At 56.6% G+C, this 22080-nt stretch overlaps 11 protein-coding genes across 11 annotated transcripts; 5 read left to right on the forward strand and 6 right to left on the reverse strand.

The window, feature by feature from the left end:
- The first annotated feature begins 257 nt into the window (after positions 1-257).
- On the forward strand, positions 258-1183 carry F5Z01DRAFT_299020 (bacterial-type extracellular deoxyribonuclease). Its single transcript, XM_046258868.1, has 2 exons — positions 258-721; positions 796-1183. Exons 1-2 carry the CDS (start codon positions 374-376, stop codon positions 1045-1047), a joined length of 600 nt encoding a protein of 199 aa, XP_046115117.1. The 5' UTR covers positions 258-373; the 3' UTR covers positions 1048-1183.
- F5Z01DRAFT_299021 (cell wall glucanosyltransferase Mwg1) lies at positions 1184-2644 on the forward strand. Its single transcript, XM_046258869.1, has 3 exons — positions 1184-1440; positions 1500-1795; positions 1845-2644. The coding sequence occupies exons 1-3, from the start codon at positions 1320-1322 to the stop codon at positions 2514-2516; spliced, it is 1089 nt and encodes a 362-aa protein (XP_046115118.1). The 5' UTR covers positions 1184-1319; the 3' UTR covers positions 2517-2644.
- On the forward strand, positions 2645-3999 carry F5Z01DRAFT_298987 (3-beta-hydroxysteroid dehydrogenase). The gene is made up of 2 exons (XM_046258867.1): positions 2645-3228; positions 3290-3999. Exons 1-2 carry the CDS (start codon positions 2773-2775, stop codon positions 3755-3757), a joined length of 924 nt encoding a protein of 307 aa, XP_046115119.1. The 5' UTR covers positions 2645-2772; the 3' UTR covers positions 3758-3999.
- On the reverse strand, positions 3910-4749 carry F5Z01DRAFT_664218 (uncharacterized protein). The gene has a single exon (XM_046264083.1). It carries the CDS (start codon positions 4410-4412, stop codon positions 4131-4133), a length of 282 nt encoding a protein of 93 aa, XP_046115120.1. The 5' UTR covers positions 4413-4749; the 3' UTR covers positions 3910-4130.
- On the reverse strand, positions 4434-5219 carry F5Z01DRAFT_677187 (uncharacterized protein; the record flags this gene model as incomplete). The annotated part of the gene is made up of 1 exon (XM_046265335.1): positions 4434-5219. One exon carries the CDS (start codon positions 5217-5219, stop codon positions 4434-4436), a length of 786 nt encoding a protein of 261 aa, XP_046115121.1.
- A 1297-nt stretch (positions 5220-6516) lies between these two features.
- On the reverse strand, positions 6517-10350 carry F5Z01DRAFT_628124 (uncharacterized protein; the record flags this gene model as incomplete). The annotated part of the gene is made up of 1 exon (XM_046261578.1): positions 6517-10350. One exon carries the CDS (start codon positions 10348-10350, stop codon positions 6517-6519), a length of 3834 nt encoding a protein of 1277 aa, XP_046115122.1.
- A 1223-nt stretch (positions 10351-11573) lies between these two features.
- Positions 11574-13106, reverse strand: F5Z01DRAFT_683469 (uncharacterized protein; the record flags this gene model as incomplete). The annotated part of the gene is made up of 1 exon (XM_046265851.1): positions 11574-13106. The coding sequence occupies one exon, from the start codon at positions 13104-13106 to the stop codon at positions 11574-11576; it is 1533 nt and encodes a 510-aa protein (XP_046115123.1).
- A 3882-nt stretch (positions 13107-16988) lies between these two features.
- F5Z01DRAFT_664261 (NADP-dependent oxidoreductase domain-containing protein) lies at positions 16989-18117 on the forward strand. The gene has a single exon (XM_046264084.1). It carries the CDS (start codon positions 17230-17232, stop codon positions 17875-17877), a length of 648 nt encoding a protein of 215 aa, XP_046115124.1. The 5' UTR covers positions 16989-17229; the 3' UTR covers positions 17878-18117.
- Positions 18118-19027: 910 nt separating this feature from the next.
- Positions 19028-19864, forward strand: F5Z01DRAFT_597824 (SMAD/FHA domain-containing protein; the record flags this gene model as incomplete). The annotated part of the gene is made up of 1 exon (XM_046260740.1): positions 19028-19864. A coding segment is annotated over one exon (837 nt), but the record flags the coding sequence as incomplete, so codon positions are not given.
- Positions 19865-20068: 204 nt separating this feature from the next.
- On the reverse strand, positions 20069-21135 carry F5Z01DRAFT_300063 (uncharacterized protein). Its single transcript, XM_046258875.1, has 2 exons — positions 21119-21135; positions 20069-21069 (listed from the first exon to the last, which is right to left on the reverse strand). The coding sequence occupies exon 2, from the start codon at positions 20709-20711 to the stop codon at positions 20115-20117; it is 597 nt and encodes a 198-aa protein (XP_046115126.1). The 5' UTR covers positions 20712-21069; positions 21119-21135; the 3' UTR covers positions 20069-20114.
- F5Z01DRAFT_299153 (HAD-like domain-containing protein) lies at positions 21008-22080 on the reverse strand. Its single transcript, XM_046258872.1, has 3 exons — positions 21741-22080; positions 21119-21691; positions 21008-21069 (listed from the first exon to the last, which is right to left on the reverse strand). The coding sequence occupies exons 1-2, from the start codon at positions 21901-21903 to the stop codon at positions 21144-21146; spliced, it is 711 nt and encodes a 236-aa protein (XP_046115127.1). The 5' UTR covers positions 21904-22080; the 3' UTR covers positions 21008-21069; positions 21119-21143.

Genomic DNA, 22080 nt, shown 5'->3' on the forward strand with positions numbered 1-22080 from the left:
TATTGATAGTGTCCGCGACCAGTTTCCCATTCGAATCGTTTCAGCTGCGGAATTGTGCCCACGTCAGGCGTCGTGACTGGCTCCATCTGAATCACTTGCCGTTGTGGGGAGTGATTCGGGACTTGCACGTACACCAATGATGATGGCACGCGGGCACACAGGGTACTCATTGCATGCGCGGATCAGTTCGCGGTCCTGCTTCCAGAAGGGAAGGTTGAACGGACGTGTAGCCGAATAGTAAGGTGCGGTGTGGGCGTGAGCTGGACGACGAGGCAGATAAGTAGATGGGCATATCTCTCGCTGTGAGTTGGTTTGCGCGCTGCCATCCTCCATCACTACCTCCTCCTTATCGTCCTCCTCATCGTCTGTTACCATGAAGGCTGTCCTCGCTGCCGTTCTCTCCTCCGCCATCGCGGTCGTCGCCATCCCCCCGGGCATCCCCAGCGAGTCGACTGCGCGCTCCCTCCTGAGCAGCCTGACGGTGGCCCCGACCGTCAACGACGGCACCTATGACCGCGACCTGTTCCCTCACTGGTCCGCGGTCGAGGGCAACTGCAACGCACGCGAGTTCGTGCTCCGCCGCGACGGCGACGGCGTAACGGTGGGCAACGACTGCTACCCTACCGCCGGCACCTGGACGTGCCCCTTTGACGGCGAGACGCACAGCGTGCCCAGTGATGTGTCCATTGATCACCTTGTGCCCCTGCACAACGCGTGGATGGTACGTTTCATCGTCGCACAGATACGAGCAAACATCCATTTTGTCTCCCCCCGGCTAACCTGATGCCCGAACAGACTGGTGCCTCTGAATGGACCACAGCGGAACGCGAGGCCTTTGCCAACGACGTGGACGGTCCCCAGCTGTGGGCTGTCACCGGCACGACCAACTCGCAAAAGGGGTCGGATGCGCCCGACGAGTGGCAGCCTCCCCAGACAAACATCCACTGCAAGTATGCGGCCGCGTGGATCCAGGTGAAGAGTACTTATGACCTGACTGTGAGCTCGTCGGAGCAGGCTGCTCTGGAGGAGATGCTGGGTCGGTGCTGAGCGATGGTGGTGGTGATGGTGGTGGTGACATGACGTCTGAATCGGGACAGTGTTTGTTTCTGCGATCTCCTGTTTCAATGACATACCCATGATCCTTTTTTTTTTTCGATGTTGTGTCATCTTGGCGAAACTTGATTCGACGCCCTGCTGTCGTGGCGATGAGTGTTGTGTCCCTCGGGATGGTGCAGGAAACGCAAACGTGTGATGGTGATTCAGTGCGTTTGCGTCTCGGTATATGTAGGCAGCGGTGAGCCTACGTTTGATCTTGACAGATGGCAGTAGATTATTTCGACACCATGTATTCTCCGTATCTCTTCGTTGCGCTTTGCGCTTCTTGCGCGTGGGCCGTTGATGAAGATCGCAGCCAATGCGATCCTACCCGCAAGGATGAGCGTGAGTCTTCTTCTTTTTATTTCCCCTCGATAGGGATGATCCTGTACTAATACGTGCAGACTGCCCTCCCGATCCAGGTTTTGCCGGCGCTGTGGCGTTTGATTTCAGCTCCTCCTCGTCGTGGGACAACAGCCCTGACAACACATGGGTGATCAAGGACGAGGACCTCGTCAAATTCCATGACGACGACAAGGCGCTCGAAATCAAAGTCGAAAAGGAAGGCCAGGAGGCATGGGTGTCGTCAAGGCAGTACCTCTTCTTTGGCAAGGTGACGTTTGAGGTCGAGGCTGCTGCTGGACAGGGCATCGTGACCGCGCTCGTGCTCAAATCTGACTCTGGCGACGAGATTGACTGGGTGAGTTGGCGCGCATTACCTCCTCATAGTCGGATGCTGATGACGATAGGAGCTGCTGGGTGCGTCCGATAAGGAGGCGCAGACAAACTACTTCCACGACGGCGATGCTGTGCCCAACACGTACAACACCACATACGCCATGAACACGACCATCACGGACACGCATGTCTACGGTATAGAATGGACGGATGAGACACTCGTCTTCAGCATCGATGACGTTGACGTCAAGACCTGGCGCGTGGGCCAGATCCCCAGGAGCAAATGGCCACAGACACCCATGTTTGTGGCCCTGCGCCTGTGGACGATCACGTCGTCGGATGATCCTGGTCTGGTCACCTGGGGAGGGGGCCAGCCATCATGGGACTCGGCGCCTTTCACGGCAACCATCCATCGCGTGGAGATTGAAGACTACGCTGGTGGCTGTCGCGAGATTGAAAATCGTGTCGAGTACTTCTACGATGAGCACTTTAGGGCGTGGGAGGATGTGCAGGTCAGTGGATGCAAGGGCAAGCCGGCGGACATGTTGACACCTTCTGTCCCGAGCGGGACCATGCCACCGATGAGCGATAGATGGTATGAGTCGTCTACGACGACGGCGTCTGGCGATGAAAGCACGGGGGAGCCAGAGGCGCCGCCTAAGGATGAAGACCCTGATGATGGGAGTCTGATGCTGGGTGCGTCGATGGGACTAGCGATCCTTGCCGTCGTGGCTGCACTGTAGTGTCACTCAGAGCATTCGTGCCATGTTCAATTGAAATGCAAGTTGTATCATTGCCTGAGCAAGGAACTCTGGATCCCCTTTTCCGTGGCTTGCCACGATCCCCACTCGATCCTCGCGTTCCCGTTTCCGAGGTCTGGGGTAGCTCGCGGGGCCTTGGCTATCATTCTCCTTTCCCAAATCGTGTATAATTGGCAGCGGCCCTGAGATACGGTAATATGGCTGTCAAACAACCATTAATTGAAATTAAGCTAACACAATGGCAAAGAAAGTGGCTTTAATCACAGGGGGCGCCTCGGGCATGGGCCTCGAGACCGCCAAAGTTCTACAAGCAACTGGCAACTGGAAGCTTCATCTATTCGACCTCAACCCCAAGGCTGGCGAGGCAGCCCTGCAGAGTGTCCCTGGTGCAGAGTTCCACCAGGTCAATGTCACAGACTACGAGTCCCTGTCCAAGGCCTTCCAAAAGGTGTTTGACGCCGAAGGCTGTCTTGACTTTGTCTTTGCCAACGCCGGCATTGTTGAGCGCCACTCGTTCTACGAAAAGGCAGAGACAAAGGGCAGCGAGCCGCCGCCTGCGCCCAACATGGCCACGCTCGACGTCAACATGAACGCTGTGGTGACAACCACGTATCTGGCCATGCACTACATGCGCCTGAGCCCCCACAAGGGAAAGAATGCCACGATTGTCGCGACAGCCAGCTGTGGTGGCCTGGTAAGTTTAAGTTTATTTGGACCCTTGAATGGCTGGACGAACCTTGATTGACTTTTGGTAGTATCCCAGCCAGTATACGCCCGTGTATGCCGCGTCCAAAGCCGGTGTCGTCAACCTCGTGCGCAGTTTAGCCTTTCCCCTGCACCACAACGACGGCATTAAGATCCACGCCATCTGTCCCGGCACCGTGAGGACAAACTTGCTCCTCGACTCAGAATGGAACACGTTTCCCGACAAGTACTTTACGCCGGTGGACAAGATTGCTTCGACTGTCAAGATGCTGGCGGACGGTGGTGCCATGCAAGACGTGACGGGGAGAAAGGTGGCTGCTGGCGAGGATTATGGCCTTGCCGTGGAGATTCACGGTACGAAGCACTACTTTAGGGACCATGTGCCGTTCTGTGACGATGATATGAGGAGTATCATGATGGCCACGAGTATGGAGAACCAGCAGAAGGCTTTCGACGAGGTGAAGAAGAGGAGCACACGTGCCAGTGCCGAGCACGTGGAAACGAGGGTGGCAGCGTGAGGCGGTGACGCGTGGCAAAGCTTATCAGGGTGTCCCATGAAAGTCAATGTGATGTAAGAACTAGGTTCGAGGCTCAATGAGATTATGTCGAAGCTTGTGCGTGGATCCTTGAATTTTGAAGCCTAGCGCCTGAGTCTGAGTAAACCACGACGCATTGAGCTTCCAACAAAGCTTGCCACAGACCGTTGGGGCCACGTGGATGGGCAACCCAAGCCGTGCGATGCAGAGGACAGAGTTACACTTGCATGAGAGTCACCAGTCACACAGTTGCATGTAAGTGAAAGATGAAGAACGCTGGTGATATTGGTATATGAAGACCAAAACGCGAAGCTCCAACAAGACCCAAAATAACAATCGCCAAGAGCACAAAGGCTCACGCTGAAGAAACCAAATAACCACCACTCAATGCCGCTGAAAAAAAACAATGTCGCTGAAGAAAGAAATGCCGCTGAGAAAACCAAGAAAACCAAAGCGCTGTGTAGCTGAAAAGCAGAAAAGAAATGAAGTGTCGCAGAAGCATCGCTGAAAAAGGAGAAGAGCACCGTTCGAGAGACATGAAAACCAAGCCGCTGAGGAGAAAGAACAGAACAGAAAGAAAAAAAAGAAAAAGTTCAAGTCTCCATGTCCTTGAAAGTAAAAGAACACGCGTTTTCATGAGAATGAAAAAAACGCTCAGCTACTGTTGAATGCTGGCCATGTACTCATCGAACACTCTCCACGATGCTTCCACTTGCGCTTGGAGTGAGGTCCCATTGGCACCGTCACGGCGCGAGTAGCCCTGCCAGTCCAGGTTCTCTGTAGTGTACACAGGTATGACAATGGCAGGGGGCGGCGTGACGGGCCTTTCAAGTCGGTGACGCTCACGGATGGCCGCCAGTCTGACGCGCATCCTCCACTCCGCAGCAGTCAATTCTTCAGACTCGTGCTGAGGGGGAATGTCTCCTCTGGGCAAAGAGACTGCGTTTGCCCGCGGGCGACCACGTGCCGTTCTGGCAGTGGTGGTAGCATGAGGTGGTGCCTCGCCCTGAGGGTGTGTGACCCATGAGGGAATAGAGACTGCATTGCTTCGCGGGCGACCACGTGCCGTTCTGGCCGTGGTGCCACCACGAGATGGTGTATCAAAAGCACCAGTGCTCGGCGTAGCAGAAGACCCCGTGGCAACACCCGGTGTAGTAGTAGCACCAGTGGGTGTCGTCATCAAGTGAGCAATAGGGAATGGGTTGTTGGGCGCGCCAAAGTGAGCCCGACGTCTGGTTTTAATGAACCCATTGTGGTCCGTCTTCAGCGGAGCCAGAATGCCCTTCTCCTCTGGTGACAGGGGAGGCAGAGGAGGCCGCAGACGGCGCGGCTCAGGGACGGCTATCAACGCCGTGGGCTTGCCAGGTTCACCTTGAACGACATAGTGCTGGGTCGGGATGGTAGGTCCCATTAACTTGTACGGCATGTACTTCATGTACTTCATGTTCTCGTCGATTGAATCCCGAGTATAGATTGGGAGTGTAGTTGATGATGAGCAGCAGCTTGGCCACGGGCTTACGTGTTCTCAGTAGTAGTATGTAGCTTGCAGAGTGAGCAAAGTTCCTTGACTACTCTATAGAGGGGGCCTCTCAGTATTTATTCGTTTCGAGGCCTGCGGCTGGCTGCGAGTGATTGCGCAAAGGGTGGTGAGTCAAGGGGGTGCATCGTAGGTTCGAGTAGTCAATTTCACACTTCTCGCTGAACCCAACGTGTATGGTCTGAGGAGACGCACACGCACGTCCAGTCCTTTGGACAACCATTTACTGACCAATGAGATAATTCAGCAGTGCGAGAATTCAGCTATGCTGCCGCAAAATGCGACTGATCCGCTGCAACGACACCACGTAGTCTCGGTGTCTATGGATGCAAAGTTCACTAGCCATGTAACAATTCAGCAATTCCAGAGCAAGGAGCTGTGATTGGCTTGGATATTGCAAAAGCGTGCGAGAGTATTGATTTCAGAACTCATGTCCCGGCTGATTGCAATCACTCCTGCGCGCAACGTGTCTGGATGGACCAGGCGTGGATGCGTGTGTGCGTGCCAATGTCGTTGAACCTGCTTTCCTTCCGCCTGTTCCGAGCCAAAGGACACGTTGTGATCCGTGATGTGCAATCCTTCAGTCTCCCAGCATTCTTTCTTGTACATCCCCTGCCATGGTCTCCGTTGCTCGTGTAGATGATGAACTGTCACCAGTGTTCATATAATTTGATATCAGGCAACGGCGAAACTTCCACTGGAAACAGATCTTTGCAACAACTACAATCCTTGACACTCCTGCCCAAGACTCTGCTTCTACGATTGCAGAAGAGCGGCCCTGCCATTGTTAGTAGTCTGTAGCATGGGTTGAGTCCTGCGTGAACAAGTGTCGATGAACCATCGTGTCGTGGTGTCCATAGGCACAACACACAGCCAACCACAATTCCCCCCTTTCAAAACCGGACATCATGAACAACGAAAATTGTAGTTCCACTTGGAAGCATTGTATTATCTCTCACATCAAAGGATGAATGGAAAACCATCCATTCATGTCTTGGCCAGCATCGGTACAGGGTAGCCACCCAGCCCCTCTCGCAGCGTAGGAATAAACCTTCCTAGAGCCGCCTCACTGGACGAACAAGCTTCAAGTTCTCATCGATTCAGAACGCTATGGAAGAAAGGAGAAAGGAAAGGGTCATACCACATGCAAAAACTCCACCGCAATGCCAATCGTCAGTCATACAGACAAGCCCTCCACCCCCCTTCACGCCCTAAGCGTATCATCAGCCGCCTCGTCCTCCTCATGCTCCTCCTCACCACCGCTCACGTCCATGTCACCATCCGACAGCTCACCCCGCGCTGCACGGTGCGCCAGGTCCCTCTCGGCGTAGACTTGCTGCTTGCGCGTGTCCGCCTGCTGCAGACAGTCCACATAGGTCCGGAACTTGACAATCTCGCGCAGCAGATACGCGCTCTTGCGCTCCCAGTTGGCCATGGCCTTGATGGCATTGTGGCCCCGGGGCGTGAAGGCAAGAAGCATCGGACTCCGGAGCTGGTTATGCGCCTGGAGGTCGTCCTCGATGCTCTTGACGTACGCCTGCAGCGTGGCCAGCTGGTCGGCCTCGCCTGCGTTGGAGGGGCGGAGGGACTGAGACGGCGGCGTCCAGTCGGAGATGTGGATCCTGTCGCCAGGCAGCTTGCCTCGTCCCGTGGCGTGTGTGAAGGCGGCAGTGGCCTGGTCGATACTCGCGGATCGGAAGCTGCTGACACTCGATTTGCGGCCATGCGCGGCGCTGCTGCCAGGACGAGGCGGGCGTGGTTCGTTGATGGCACTGACCAACGCATTGTTCACAATGGCACCGCTCCAGCCATACTCTATATTGCTGATGCCGCCCACGAGAGGGTGCGTGCTCTGGCGTGCGCTCCAGTAGTTGGCCGTCGTGACAAACTCCTTGATCAGCTCGGGCGTGCCCACTTGGAACAGGTGGACTGCGCCCGTGGGCAGGCTCAGCGCCCACACGTGAGGCCTCGTCCTCGAGTATCCGGGCGGCGGCAGCGCGGAGGCAAGTGTTTGTCGGAGACTGAATGAACCAACCGTCGTAGCATTGTCCTGCCAGTTGCCGCCACCCACGGGACCAGCCGCCCTCGACCGACTCTTTTGGCGCTGTGACTTGGTCGATGTGAAAGAAAAGAGACTCATCTGCCCCTTTTGGATGACGACAAAGACCTCGGACCAGTTGCGCTCCCTAGCCTTCTTGTCAACGCCATCAAGGTGGTGCTTGTGGATGACAAGACCCTCCTTCATCCAGGGCGGTCCCATGAGTTCCAATGACTCATCCTCCAGCAACTGCGTGGCGGACAGATCAGCACTGAGAACCGAGGGCGAGCCGTCACCGTACGCTTCCTCATCGCGGATGATGGCCTGGCTCAGAGCGTTGGCAAACCCAATGGACGCCTGGTAATCACCGCGGGGCATGGCCGATCCGAACGAGTCTTGCGACGCAGAGGCCTGCGTACGGCCCAGGGACTGCCGACTCCAGGTGGCCGAGGACAGGTTCGGGCTCCATATGGAGCTCCCATCCTCAAAACTAGTGCGGCTAGAGTTGAACCCATTCCGGCCGAGGCCTGGCCGTGAGCGACTTTTGGACGTCCAGCGCGAGGCGGTGCCCCGACTCTCCGTCACGCGGCCACGGCTTGACAGATTGCCCTCGGAGGGAGCCTTGCTCAGCACGCTAGGCGTCCGCTTGAGCATCCCCATGACGGACAGCTGCGCGGGAGGCGCTGCCATGGGCTTGGTGGGGTCCGCGCCGAACAGGGGCAGTTTCTCGTCGCGGATGGACGAGTAGATACCCTTGAGCACGAGCTCCACGAGCTCCTCCCAGCTCTTCTGCGATCCGTGGTGCGGCGACTTGACCAACGGGCCGCAGTCCTCCACACCCTCCATGACGCCCTGCGAATCGATCCGGGGCGGGGGTCGGAAAGAGTTGCGGAAAGACTTTCGCTCCTCGGTAGGCGTAGGCGTGCTGGGTTCATCCGGGCTCAGCATGGAGTTCTTGTCCGCCAAGATACTTGGACGGCGCTCAAAGGCATCTGGTGCTGCCTCAAGGACAGCCTGCGTGATGGTGCCCATGGTATTCTTGACGAACTGGCTGCGCGTCATGTTCTGTTCAATGTCGGCCATGTGTAGATCAGTGTTGAGAAGCATGATCGAGTAGCAGATCGTGTGGATCACGTCCGTCGCCTTGAAGCCGTGGTTCGGGTTGCAGTGACACCACCGCTTAGAGAAGGCGACCAGAATCCGGTCCATCTGCTGCGTCTCGGCGCGGAACACTAGTCGTAGACAGACCTGCCTCAGTGACCACACGATGCTCTTGTCGACAAAGTCGTACAGCTCCATGTACGCCTGCAGGGTGCGCTGCCGGATTGGCCCCTCCTCGCCCATCCACGCAGCCGCCTTCTCCTGCGAAATGAAATCTTCGTTGCCGTCGTAGATCTGCTGTGCCTTCTGCCTGTCGTCTTCGGTAGGCTCCCCAATCACAAAGATGGGCTCGTCCAGCTCGCCCATGGGTCCGTCGATCTTCACGTCTGGTGCGATGCTGGCGGGCGACCTCGGCGAGGCGCTGCCCTTTGTGCCCTCCTTGGGTAGCGACAGCGAGGAGCTGTTCCCTGTCTGGATGTTTTGAATCGGCAATCGCCTCGAGGACTTCTTCTTCCTGGGCCGGATCGTGTCGTCCTTGGATTTCTTCACCTTGGGCGTCAGCACCTCGTTATCGCTCCCGCAATCCAGATCCAGGAACGAGTTGTCCCTGGTGGGTGTCTTGGAAGGCGTATCGAGCTCCAGCGAGGGCACCTTTCGTATGCGGGCGTTCGGACTCGGCTCGTAGTCGGGCGAGAACTCGCGCTGGTACTCTGGGTGCTGCTTCTTCTCTGCGGGTGTCCCAGGCGCTTCGTGGAGGTACGGGTCCATAGCCTGGCGTAGACTACCAGCGGGGCTAGGCGCGACGTTTTGCAGATTGAGGTTGGCAGCAGCGATGGGAGGAACGGGCGGCGCGTCCGAGGCGGGCGCTGTCTCGTCGGCCACAGACTTCTTGCGGCGACGAAAGAACGAGGACGACTTCTTCTGCAACGGCGGGTGGTTCGAGTGCGACGAGGGCATGTCACGATCGCGTGATGGGGGTGTCGATCCGGTCGTGGGCTGCTGGACGGGATCGGGGCTGCTTGATCCCCCGCCGAAACCGCCACCAAACACTCTTTTGAAGAACCCTGGCTTCTCCTTGGGCGCCGCCGCCGCGGTGGGTGCCGACGGGCTCTGCGCGCTGCTGCTAGCCGGCGGCTCCTTGGACTTGCCATAGCCAACGTTAGGGGCTGGGGCGGCGTCGAGATCCATGATGGCGGCTGCCTTGGAGGGCATGGGAGGTGCGGGCTCCCGTGTTTGCGCCTTGCCGCGTCCCGATGAGCTCTTGACGGACCGGCTCGTGCTACGGTTGCGCGGTCGGTCCTCGAGGCCGGATGGCTCCCGTCGAGGCCCTCCCGGTATAGTCGGTGTCGGGGCGGCGTCAAAGTCCTCCGTGAGGAAGCTGTTGATAAAGTCGGAGCGAAAGGGCGACTGGGGCACGTCCTCGAGCTGAGGGTAGACCTGCAGTTTGGATTGCGGCAGGCTGTTGTCAAAGCTGGCGGAACGATTGGGTGCGTGGCGCAACTTGGCGCTGCTCGCCTGTGGCTGCTCAAGGCTTGTGATGCTACTACTCTTGCTGCCGCGCCCGCCCCTGGCATGATTGCTTCGTGAAGGCGGCGGGCGGCCACTGTTCAGGCGCGCGTAGGCTTCGTTGTGGGTCGTGCTGCTGTTGCTTCGTCGTCCGCGGGAGATTTGGTTCGACGGTCGGCTGGCATCGTCCGCGTCCATGTCGGAGCTGTACGAGGGGCCGTGGCCCTGCTGCCAATTGTTGGCCTGTGCGGTGATGTTGTTGTTGGATCGGTAGCGAGGAATGTCGAAAAACCGCGGCGAGTCGTCGTCGTCCTCGTACTGGGGCGCGTCGTGGGCGTTGCTGCCGCTGCTGGTGGTCTGCGTGGAAGAGAATTGATCGAGGGACATGAGCATGTTGGTGACCAAAGAGTCGCGCGTCACACTGCGCGGTGACAGCGACAAGTCGTGCGAGTCTCGGACGCGAGAGGCCATCGCGGCTGCGTCGAATGGCGGCTGGCTCGCTGGCTGTCTAACCCTCCCGTGTGATAGTGATGGACGTGCCTGTGCTGTGCCTGGTGCCTTGTGGAGCGATGTCTCTCAGGCTCCGAGTCAGGCTACCTTACGGATGGACTAGTGTTGACGGAAGGTGCGCAGGCGGCCTTGCATTGGGGACGTCTCACTCGTTGGGGGGTGCGTGCCCCGTGGGTCCCCCTCGAATTGTGCAAAGACGTCGACGACACTAGACAGGACAACGTGGGACAACAGGAGGCGTCGTCGACCTTTGTACAATGTACTAGTAAGGAGAATTAAAGGTGTTCGTGCCCCTGCGTGATGGACTTGATGATTATCGAATCGCCTCCCTCTGTGACATGAAACGTACGCCAGACCTGACACGTGCAAGTCTCAGGGTCTTTCTGGGGGGATTGGCAGACAGACACTGAAGCCTGAAAGCAATGGCAATCACGTTCATAAAGCAATCCTCTTTATGTATCTGTACTGGGAAAAGAAGCGATGAGGCTGCACTATCGAAATGAATGTCTTTCCTGCGTTAATCTACCCCTGATAGACCGTAGAGAAGTGAGTGTCGACCTCCCAGGTGAATCATTGATAAATTAATCATTTCGCCTGGGGTTCGTCCAGTTGCGCCATGCCATGCCGGGTTCAGGGGTTGCCGAGCGGGCGGTCAAGCGCCAGTGGCACGCCACAGAGGCTAGTGGGGGAGGCTGATTGGGTCCCCTTTTCCTGCCCGCCATTCTTCTGTGGGGACTGGGGACCATGTATAATTAATTTGTGCATGCCGATGCAGATTGCTACATCTCTGCGGGCTTCAAGCTGAGTTACGCTTGTTGCCCTTGCTTTTGCTCAAGTATCATTAAGAAAGGGGCGCATTATTACCAATGTTCATGAAGGCCAGCTTAGCTTTGATGAGAAGATGCGGTACGCAGTTAGCGCCCATGGACATGCTAACAGGGTGGTCTATGCCTGATCAGTGATGGCAGACGACGGTAGGCATTGATGCAAAGATCTACTAATGCAATGACTCAATGAGCTTATGATTTCAAAAACAGACACGTACTACGCAGGCTATTAGCACGACGACAGCGTCATGTACCCCAAGCTCCCTCCTCTTGACAAGCTCACATGGTCGCGTTCCTAGCCACGCCATACTCGCCGACCAACATGGGTGGCATCTCGCCCTTGGGACTCTTCCCGTCGCGGTACAACCACAGCCGACTGAGATCCTTCACCCTCACCTCCTTCCTCTTGACAATACTTCGCTTCCCGTGCTCAACGCCGTGCACCTCCACAGGTTCGCTACTCTCCCCGGTGCCAAATCCATCCGTGCCAGCGTACGTTATGTCAAACGCCTCGCGTATGTTCTTCATGGCGGCCCCTTCCTCGCCCAGCCTGACGACCTCGTTCATGAACTCGTTGTTCTCCTCCTCCACGCCGGTGAACTCCCCCTTGTCATTCCTCTTGAGAGGAAACATGCCGTCGAGATAATGCTGGTTGAGCTGGTGGCCCCCGCCGCCGGTCGACTGCACAAACAGGCGACCAAGAAAGCGTGGGATCTGTGGAGAGTTGGTACGGTTCGTGGCAAAGTGCAGGACGCCCCATATGGCGACAAAGTCCGTAGAGTGCGCGTAGTGCTCGATGTGGCCAATAGCCCGATCTTTACTCACGCTCATCGTTCGCGAACTGGACAAGGAGTTCTCCCGACTCAGGGTGCTCTCTTGCCCGGGGTCCTTGGCGTTCATATCACTCTGGCCATCGACTAGAGGTTCGCTGGCGAAGCTCGTCTCGGTGAGCATAGTGTGGATTGCAGAGCGCGGATGCTCCTTCATAAGGTTCTGCGCAAAGGCGTGGCGATGCGGGTTGTTGAAGTGATTCGCCGCGCAGCCAAAGGTATACACCTCCAGTTTGCTGAGAAGATCCTGCGGCAACTCCTGCAACAGCCAGTCCAGAACCAGACCGCCTTCGATGCCGCCCTGGCTGTGCAGTATGAGCACGACCTTGGATTTGCTGGGATCGTAGAGAATGTTCTTGAGCACGCGGTACGTGATGCGCACATCTGTCGTCGCATAGGAAAAGTTGCGCTGGAGAAGACACTCAAAGACATCAAAGATAATGCCGCGTGTCTCGTTGTGTATGCCGAGGACGGGGCGCTTGAACGTCAATGCTAGACGATTTAGGTTGTTCTTGAACCAGTGTCGCCCGACGGCCACGCCATTGACAAATACCCACTGCTCATGAGCGTGCTCGGGCAACTCAGCCGCAAAGACGTCGTCGGAGCTGAACTCGCGCCCCGTGCCGTTGAGGAGCTTGCAGAGCAGCCAGTTGCCCAGCAGGAAGGCGCCAATACCCCCCGTAGCCACCCAGACCGGTAAAATCACGGTCAAGGGCAGCGCGATGATAAAGCCGAGCTGCAGGATCGCCAAAATCAGGTGCATGAACACGCAAAAGAGGTTCTGGAACGTGGGATACAGCTCATCCAGCTCCCCGGAGCCGTACGTGAACATGGGCCAGAGCACCCAGGGCAGCGCCCACGCGTACACAAAGAAGTAGTAAATGTCCCATCCCAGCAGCTTCCAAGGCATGTCCGTGTAGGAGTAGGAGATAATGTCTGCGCCGCCAATCTGGCAGCGGTACAACGAGGTGAAAGGGTCCATGGCGGCGTTGGCCATCTCCTAGACGACGTGGACGCTGTTGGCGCGACGAGGACGTGCAGTAACGGCGAGCGGCAAGAGGAGTACGGAGAGCATGGGAGTATGCGTCGATGTGTGTCCGTGAAATTCACCAGCCGCTGCGAGAACTCAAATAACGGCCTCCTTGGGCCATGCTATCGTGACCGCAAAGGATGACCTTGTTGGTGGTGGTGGTGGTGGTGGCGTCGATGATCAACGTCATTCGACCACTGACGCGTCGGGTCAGAGGTTCTGAGCCGTCAGCAGGCCAAAGGGAAGGCGCCAGGGCCAATGCTGGGAAGGTTAGCCCCATGGGCTTGGAGTTTGTATGCATTTTGTAGTGTGTTTCCGTGTCGTGTACGCAAGCTGAGGCATGTAAGGTATCAAATTAGGTTTATTGGAGAGATGTATATACAGATACCTTGAGTTTAAATTCTGTAATGGTGGTCAGCCGCTCTTTGATTCCGGGGCATGACTACCCTAAACCAGATATCGGCAGCTTGAATGCTCCCGTTGATGTGCAGTGTTCACACAGAATCTTCAGGCATAGCCATGACTGAAGTTTCAGTGGCCTAGTCTTGTTGAAGTTTCGATTGCGATTTCGTGGTTGGCAGTTCTTGCACGTCTCTCGGCTTACTGTGGTAATGGTGTTTGTGCTCACTTGGTTTCGTGTGTTGCACCAATTCAGCCTAATACAAATGACGAATTGGGATAAACGTGTACGGCCGACGACAAAGGGGTAACAGCTGTTATGAACGATTTGAGCCTTGCGAACAAATTTTCAGCAGATTGAAGATTTTCCAAGACAGAGAGGGATCCTCTCATTGTGTCCCATGGCCATGCTCTCGTAAAAGCCTCTCCTATTGCAGGCATCGCTCTTATCGTGGGCCTCAGACGACGCTGCAGCTCTGTCCTCATGTCTAAGGTAGTCTGCGCACTGTTGATGTAGTGGTCATTTGTGGTTATGCTATATTCGTAGTCTCAGGAATGTCGTCTGCGAACCTTATTAGGGTTTTAAGCACGATCCTTGCTGCTCGAGTAGTGGGCTCGCCAAGCCACGAGAAACGCGAGAGCATGTGAATGACTTGTCTGACAAAGGCGTGAAGTGCACAGATACGAGACCAGATGGGCACGCAAATACCGGACGGTTGTTGCGAGTCGTGAGCAAATGGTCTCTTTTGGCGTCTGGCGATGGAAGATCCTAGTGTTCGTGGTGATCGTTCCTCTGTCTACTCATGTCGAATTCTTTGGCATCTCGCGAGTCCAAAAAGCTCGCTCATGCCGTTGGATCCAAAGACAGATGTCTGTGCCAAATCTCTCCGCCTTTGTGAGACGTGTTGTCGGCCTCGTCGATCAACCCAAGAGTGATTTCTCATGGCTCTGTCGACGTTGAAAGGACAGAGTTTGGAATCCGCAGGCCGCCGCGATCGAAGTTTGCCGGCCCGAAGATGTGCGTGGCCTGACTTGACTGAACCATCTCAGCCTCGGGTTGCACTGCACTGGACGGCTCATTCCAACAAAAAGGCGGTGGAAATGACGCGCGCACCGCGCCAAGCGACCGTCGGCCTCTTGTTGGGACTCAAAAGGGCCCTGACTCTGGCGGCATTCAGGACACGGAACGCCGATGGTTTGATGTGCAGTGAACCTGCGGAATAAAAAAAAAAAAAAAGACTGGAGACCTGTGAGCAAGCCAAGAGGCAGATCAACGCAGGCTGCAACTAGGCATTATCTCGACGCCTTGGCCCTTGAGCATGAATCTGACGCTGCAGATAATACACCGCAGAAGTCCCCTGAGATAGCGAGATAGCCGCTTTGAGGTCCAGTCGGCTGGCTGGAAGCAAGGACTGCAATACGAGCTGAGACAGGCTTCGCGTGCAAGTGTCCACCTCTTCATGTTGAGTCCATCTTCGATGAGGCGTGCTCGGCCATACTCGGGGTCAACTTGAGCAGTGCTTGTAGTCTGTAGAGACAAGTCGTGCTCGAAAGGGCCGACACTGGAGCCAATGGGTATCCCACCAGGTTACCGAGCCTCCTCTATGCTTACGGTACAGCTAGGACGTACGTACGTACGTAGTACTGTACCAAACATAGTCCATCGCCGAAGCTATCGGAGCGTCGAACCGCCCGCTGGTCTTTCTTTTGACGGATGTGGCTTCCCATCCCGAGAGTTGACGTCAGTATGGATCCCGCGTCCCCTATCGCGAAGCAGTATCTCTCGTCTCTGACTATCGATAGCCTTTTCACTTGTCAGTGCGTGAAGGGATGAGTGGTGGTGAGTGGTTGGCAGCGGGGCGGAAACGCTGCCAAGTGGAGTGCAGAGATTGGGAGCAGATAAGTTTTTAAGGCGGGATCGACGCGGCGTTGCCAGGGGTGGAGCGCCTCTTGCCGAGGGAAGCGATGGACGCCGCCAGGCAGGTGCCGGTGCCTGAATGACGGCACATCAGTTGCAGGGGAGTCATTCGCACTGTATTGCTCTGCGAGAATAGGCACTCAAACACAGTAGCACAGTGTTATTTTGGATCTTATCGCGAACGACATCCCGCGCAGCCAACATGGATGCAACTCGACATTCACAGAGCTCGTCGTGCACCCAGGAAAATTCATCCCCTTGAGCCTCGTTTCCAGCATTTGCACTGTGACGCTCTCCTGGATATCCAGCAGTCAAACAAATGACGTCGTATTCGTCCGACTCCACCAGCCTCCACCATGGCTGGACAAGCGAAAATCTCGAGATAGTACAGCACCACGGCCCTGCGTCCTCTGCCCTCACTGGCCACACGCATGTCTCCAATGCGCACGCAAAGCAACATAACGTGTCATGTTCTTCCCGGGCGCTACAACGAAATTTCTGTAAACGTACATGGCTTCCAGCCATCCTTCGAGAATTGCACCGCTGGAATGCCGCTGACTGGACGCACGTCAAAGAGCGGGCCCCGCTAGTCAGGGCCTTACCGGTCGGCGTCGTGCTCCCGATCCACCAGTCGAAGACTCGAAGCCCACCCGTTCGTCATCTCGCTGCTGTGGTGATTCACTTGTAGGCGGCTCTTGGTGCATAATCAGACTATTCACGGCCAGGATAGGCTTGGGCCCGTTTTGAGCCTCGTGGAGAGAGCGGGTGAGCAAGTGGGCGGCAGCAACCACGCCAGCACGTCAGCGGCCTCAGAATCAGATATGCCATGGCCCATGGACAGCAAAGGCGAATAGAGAAGTTATCAGTATCTCTTCATGGAGGGAGAGAGGCACAGTCTGCAGCTTTGGCAGAGCTTTTGCCTGTTCTTTTCTCCCCTGAGCTGGAAGCCAAGCAGACAGGGTCCTTCCAGGGTCAGCGGTCGTCCACGACTATCATTGACTGAGACAGTTGGCCCTACAGGCTACGGGCATGGGCCAGAAAGCAGTGACGACAAGAACAAAACACTGGATCTCCTGATAAAATCACGCAAGTGTTATCGTGGGCCTCCACTATTCCTGGACGCATCGCGCTGGCTTGGCTGTCAGGACTCGGGCTGCGCGCGAGGCTGCTGGATCCAGTCTCCACAACGGCGTCGAGGATAAGCATCCAGAAGCTGATGGTGTTGACACGCCAGCATCGGGGGGTCCTTGATTTCGGCGGCAATCACGGCGACAAGGTCAAACATACGTATCGGAGAGAAAGAATTTGAGATCGATGGCATCTATATAACATGGCTTCATTGCCCACTCTGGTCGAGAAGAGTCTTATTCCTCCCCATCCTCATCTACACACTCACAACTTACAAGCCATCACCGCACACAACAAACATCTTCATCACCTTCACCTCCACCTCCACACTTCTGCACATTCATCACCATGGCTCCCTCCGCTATCACCCCCGAGACCTCGCCTGAGCGCAAGGTCTTCGCCAAGAAGGTCGTCGAGCAGGACGTGCGCTCGCGCGCCTCGTCCGTCTCGTCCGTCAAGCTGAACGACGGTAACTTCATCCCCCAGGTCGCCCTGGGTGTGTACAAGGCCCCCAACGGCCAGGAGACTGAGGATGCCGTCACCGCGGCCCTCGACGCCGGCTACCGTCACATTGACTCGGCCGCCCGCTACGCCAACGAGGAGGCCTGCGGTCGTGCCATCCGCGCGTGGATGGAGCGCACCAACACCCCCCGCGAGGAGATCTACGTCTGCTCCAAGCTCTGGGATGCCGACCACGGCTACGAGGCCACCTTCAAGGCCCTCTGCGACTCCCTCGACAAGTTCGGCCTCGAGTACCTCGACCTCTACCTGATCCACTCCCCCGCCGACGACGAGGAGAAGCGTCTGGCCTCGTGGCGCGCCCTCGAGGACGCGAAGCGTCTGGGCAAGGTCCGCTCCATCGGTGTCTCCAACTTTGGCGCCGCCCACATTCAGAACCTCCTGGAGAACGCGACCGTCGTCCCCGCGGTCAACCAGGTCGAGGTGCACCCCTTCTGCCAGCGCCAGGAACTCGTCGACCTCTGCGCCAAGCACGGCATCAAGATTGAGGCCTACTCCCCTCTCGCCCGCGGCAACAAGCTCGAGGACCCTACCATTGGCAAGATTGCGGAGAAGTACGGCAAGACCCCTGCCCAGATCCTCCTCAACTGGAACGCGTCCCGCGGCAACGTCGTCCTGCCCAAGAGCTTGACGGCCTCGCGCATCCAGAGCAACCTGGACTCGTTCGACTTCACCCTCGACGCGGAGGACATTGAGACCATCAACAAGCTCGGTGCCGAGAACTATGTCACCGGCTCCATGCACAAGTCCGCCGACTGAGCGGTTGTCGCCTCATGATATTCACGACTCTTTTTTTTTATCATCACGACATGGAAGAAAGACACCTGCGCGCGGTCTGCAGACATGATAGACATCCGACGAGTCGCAAAAGCGATAGAACGTCGCCATGGCGCCGACCACTAGGTCGTCTTACACGGATTGAGCGTTGCTCTCCGGATAGAAATAGCATAGCGTTTGCCAATAGCCTTTTGATTATCTACTATGACTTCTTACCATGACCACATTGACTGCACTGTGATTGTTCACCCTACTACCACCTACACGAGTCAAGTGTCCGTCTGGGTGGTTGAAACCTTCACTTACACCCCGTCCATGACGTTGCTGGAAGAAAAAATCTGCCCACAAGCCGATGATCAACGGCCCGACACGGGCCAAGGACAACCATCGGGCTCCGGTTTTTTCTTGTTCTTCCTGCTCCACTCGACCGGCCTCAGCCTTGGCGTGCGTGTCCTTCGGCGCGGTACAGGCGTTTGCATGGAAAAGCCTCGGATCCAGTCAATCCAGGCGGCATTAAATAACTCCCGATGCGTGTTTCAGGGGCGGAGTTTGCTAGTGTTGGAGAGCATTGCGAGATCTCGATGAAGTGCTCGCTCGCTCGCACATGCATGTGAAGCACTAATATCTTGAGGCGGAAATATGCGTGAGCCCTGCTGCGGGTGTATGCAGTAGAGCGGCCTGACAATCGGCAGAGGATTTTAACTTACGGTGACAGCCTCGCAGGCTCACAGGCTACAGCCGACCACTGCCGTCCATAACGGTAGCCACGGCGGATTGAAGCCGATGCTGCTTGATGAAAGGGACAGCTTGGCTGGGGGACCCTCTGATTGAATTGTGCGAGGTTGCCAATGTTCATGATTCTATCTGTCACTAATGGCATGAGCATCACCTGGAGGCGCGGATGATGCCATCGTGTATACAATGGGATACGTATTCATTTGCAGCGATTTGATGATTGAGTGCGTGTGAAAGGCGACGAGTGTTTAAGAACCTTGTTGGTTCACTGCTACATAGTACAGGGTAGGCAAAGACCAATTAAAATCTTCGACTCCAACGCACACCATCAGCCTCAACCTCCATCAAATCACCGACCAAGACACAGATCACCGCAATGGGCTCCGACAGCGACCGCGAAGAGCGCAAACGGCGCCACCGTGACGAAGATACAGACAGAGACCACAGAAAGTCTCGTAGACGGGACCCAGACCGTGACAGCCGCCGGGAACGGGACAGATCACGCGACAGACCCTCTCACCGCGACCGCGACCGCGAACGTCGTCGCTCGCGCACCCCAGAATCCTCGTCCTCCCGTCGCGACCGCGATCGCGGCAGCGACAGACACAGACATAGACACCGCGAGGACCGCAGCCCCCGTCGCAGCCGGGGAGAGGAGCCAAAGCGCATCGAACCCCTCAAGCGCTCCGGTCCCCTGCCGTCCCAGGAGGACTCCTTCGCCGTCACCAACGGCGAGGAACCCGAGAAACCCAAGGAGAAGCCCAACTACAAGTCCTCCGGTCTCCTCGCCGCCGCGTCCAACTCCATCCAGCAGGCCGACGGCACAAACATTGCCCTCAAATACCATGAGCCAGCCGAGGCCAGGAAGCCCCCGCCCAAGGACCAGTGGAAGCTATTCATCTTCAAGGGCGGCGACGTCGTGGACACGGCCGACCTGGCGCTGCGCAGCTGCTGGCTCATTGGCCGTGATGCCGCCGTCGTCGATCTGCAGGCTGACCACCCGAGTCTGAGCAAGCAGCACGCCGTCATCCAGTTCCGGTACACGGAGAAGCGCAACGAGTTTGGCGACAAGGTCGGTAGGGTGAAGCCCTATATTATTGATCTCGAGAGCGCCAATGGAACCATGGTCAATGGCGAGAAGATTCCCGAGGGGCGGTACCTGGAGCTGCGCAACAAGGATGTCGTCATGTTTGGGCACAGCACGCGCGAGTACGTGCTGATGCTGCCGCCGAAAAGAGGCGCTGATGTACAGTCATTGTCGACATGCCCCAAGGCGTGACTGCTGGCTGATTTATCCCGCGTTCCTACATGAATATGGAGGCAGATTGTCGCAGCCAAATGCAACACAAACGCACCTTGTCCCCAAGACGTGAGTCCGCAAGATCATGTTGGCTTGTACACGGACTAATTGATCCATCAATTCTAGCCTTCACATCGTCCAGGCCGTACCTCATAACTCATCATGACGAGAACAAAGCCCCTCCTCACCCCTCCAGCCCCTGCTCTCTGTATATCAACAAACCAGCTCGCTTCGTCTCCGCCACAGACACCTCCTCCCCAACCTTGCGGTGCCCATCGACGAGCATCAGGCGCCCCTCATGGCTCAGCGCCACTCTTCTCGACACATCCCGCACAAACGAATCCAGAAACACCTTTTCGCTTCCCGGGCTGGAGCCCCCCACCTGACCGTCCTCGACGTATTCCTTTATCAGATTGCGCCCCTCCAGCGTCCAAAAGTCTCGAAAGTCCTGCGGGTCGTCATCACGCAGGTCGACGGCCGCCTCAAAGTCCCGCAGGCCCGCCATGCCGTTCAGCACCGGGGAGAGGAAGCGGATAAAGGAATTGAGCTTCTCTGCCTCGCTGTGCGGCGCGGGCTGGGAAGATGGGCATGGGTCGGACGAGAGAGTGTGCAGGAGCGTGGAAAGACGAGACTGCTTGAGGGGCGAGGGCACGGTGACTGCGTATGTGAGGGCGAGCAGATCGACGAGGGGGGTGAGCGTGGCGAGCTCGGCGAGAGGGCTGGAGAGCCTGATGATGATTTGGGTCGTCTCGACGGTGGAGTTGAGTACGGAGGGCGACATGACGGTGGTGGAGTTGAACTCAGTTGGTGGACGATGAGAGGAACACAAAGATGGAAATGCGGCTCAACTTCATATTGTGTGTCTTCCCACCCTCCCTTCCTCCCTTCTGGCAGCATGCCCGCCCCCACGATCGCGGTCAGCGTAGCCTCGTGGTCACGGGGGATCTGCGTCAGCCCAGGCGCAATGCCAGTGATCCTTTCGGTGGGGTAGGCACAATGACCTCATGCCGCCGCGTGTCTCGACCCTATCTGCTTCACTTTCTTCTCTTATCAGTACCAGTACAAATACATAAAATATATTATATATATGTATATCAGCCCCGATAGATAAGACCCTGAAGATCTCAAGCTCGACAGATCTGCGGGATGTCAGTATTGGTCTTATCACGCGCCAAAGAAGGCACAAACCCTTGGCTCATCGATCTCATTGCGATCACTGTGCCTGCATAATCTTCGTCACGGCCTCGTCGACGCCCCTGACAATCAGGGTTGGCTCCTTGCCCAGACTATGCGCCAATCCATCCCTCCACCCCTGACCCGTCCTGTCAACCCAGCACGCCCTCAACCCGTTCGACACGGCGCCCAGCACGTCAAACGGGTTCGAACTGACGAGCCACACTCGCTCGGGCGTGAACTGCATCCCCGTGACTGTTGTGACGTACTCGTAGACCTTGGGGGCAGGCTTGAAGGTTTTGAGCGCGTCAATGTCGACCGAGATGACCTTCTCGGGCGGGAAGATGGACCACGAGGACAAGGCCGATGTGAGCATCTGCTGGGTGCCATTCGAAAAGATGTACGCATCAAGTTCAGAGTGTGACGAGAGCGACGACAGAGCAGAGTCCACTTCTGGGTAGGCGCTGAGATGGTTGTACGCGTCCATGATGGCTTCTTCGTGCTCTGAGCTGAGTTCCTTTCCAACGATCTGATGGACGGCCTGGCGGAATGAAAATCGCGTCAACTGGTCAAAAGGCTTGTAAGTGCCTGCGAGATGTCAGTACTCGCCCTAGAGCCCATCGTCGTATCCTCCTACCCATGCTGACGCAGCGCCATGTGTACTCCAGCTGCAGCCGCCTGGCCTCGGTAGCGATACGAGTAGCATCGTCTTTTCCATATATCTCTGCCAGCTTCTGGGCAATCGAGTCGGTCGACAGAATCGTACCGAAGAGGTCGAACGCGATGACGGTCTGAGGCATATTGGTCTGACGGTCCACAGGTGAGGCTGAAGGGTGATGCAGCGTGCGCCGATGAGTCAACCGGGGAGGTCTGCTGTATCAAGACAATCAATCGTAAAGATGTATATCGTATCTTTGAAGGCCCTCCGTATGAAATAGTATAAATCGACAGAGGAAAGTGGACAATCAAGGGAATGA

The sequence above is a fragment of the Emericellopsis atlantica genome (genome assembly GCF_019669845.1).
Source record: "Emericellopsis atlantica unplaced genomic scaffold F5Z01scaffold_29, whole genome shotgun sequence".
In the NCBI taxonomy this organism is placed as follows: Eukaryota; Fungi; Ascomycota; class Sordariomycetes; order Hypocreales; family Bionectriaceae; genus Emericellopsis; species Emericellopsis atlantica.

Excerpts from the sequence above, each read along its gene's own strand:
- F5Z01DRAFT_299021 (XM_046258869.1), top strand. The coding sequence starts at position 1,320 with ATGGCAGTAGATTATTTCGACACCATGTATTCTCCGTATCTCTTCGTT. Across the intron at positions 1,441-1,499 it reads TCCTACCCGCAAGGATGAGC|ACTGCCCTCCCGATCCAGGT; the intron begins GTGAGTCTTCTT and ends TAATACGTGCAG. Across the intron at positions 1,796-1,844 it reads CTGGCGACGAGATTGACTGG|GAGCTGCTGGGTGCGTCCGA; the intron begins GTGAGTTGGCGC and ends TGATGACGATAG.
- F5Z01DRAFT_299153 (XM_046258872.1), bottom strand. The coding sequence starts at position 21,903 with ATGCCTCAGACCGTCATCGCGTTCGACCTCTTCGGTACGATTCTGTCG. Across the intron at positions 21,692-21,740 it reads ATGGCGCTGCGTCAGCATGG|GCACTTACAAGCCTTTTGAC; the intron begins GTAGGAGGATAC and ends GACATCTCGCAG.
- F5Z01DRAFT_664218 (XM_046264083.1), bottom strand. The coding sequence starts at position 4,412 with ATGAAAACGCGTGTTCTTTTACTTTCAAGGACATGGAGACTTGAACTT.
- F5Z01DRAFT_664261 (XM_046264084.1), top strand. The coding sequence starts at position 17,230 with ATGGAGCGCACCAACACCCCCCGCGAGGAGATCTACGTCTGCTCCAAG.
- F5Z01DRAFT_299020 (XM_046258868.1), top strand. The coding sequence starts at position 374 with ATGAAGGCTGTCCTCGCTGCCGTTCTCTCCTCCGCCATCGCGGTCGTC. Across the intron at positions 722-795 it reads CCCTGCACAACGCGTGGATG|ACTGGTGCCTCTGAATGGAC; the intron begins GTACGTTTCATC and ends ATGCCCGAACAG.
- F5Z01DRAFT_298987 (XM_046258867.1), top strand. The coding sequence starts at position 2,773 with ATGGCAAAGAAAGTGGCTTTAATCACAGGGGGCGCCTCGGGCATGGGC. Across the intron at positions 3,229-3,289 it reads CAGCCAGCTGTGGTGGCCTG|TATCCCAGCCAGTATACGCC; the intron begins GTAAGTTTAAGT and ends GACTTTTGGTAG.
- F5Z01DRAFT_300063 (XM_046258875.1), bottom strand. The coding sequence starts at position 20,711 with ATGTCGCCCTCCGTACTCAACTCCACCGTCGAGACGACCCAAATCATC.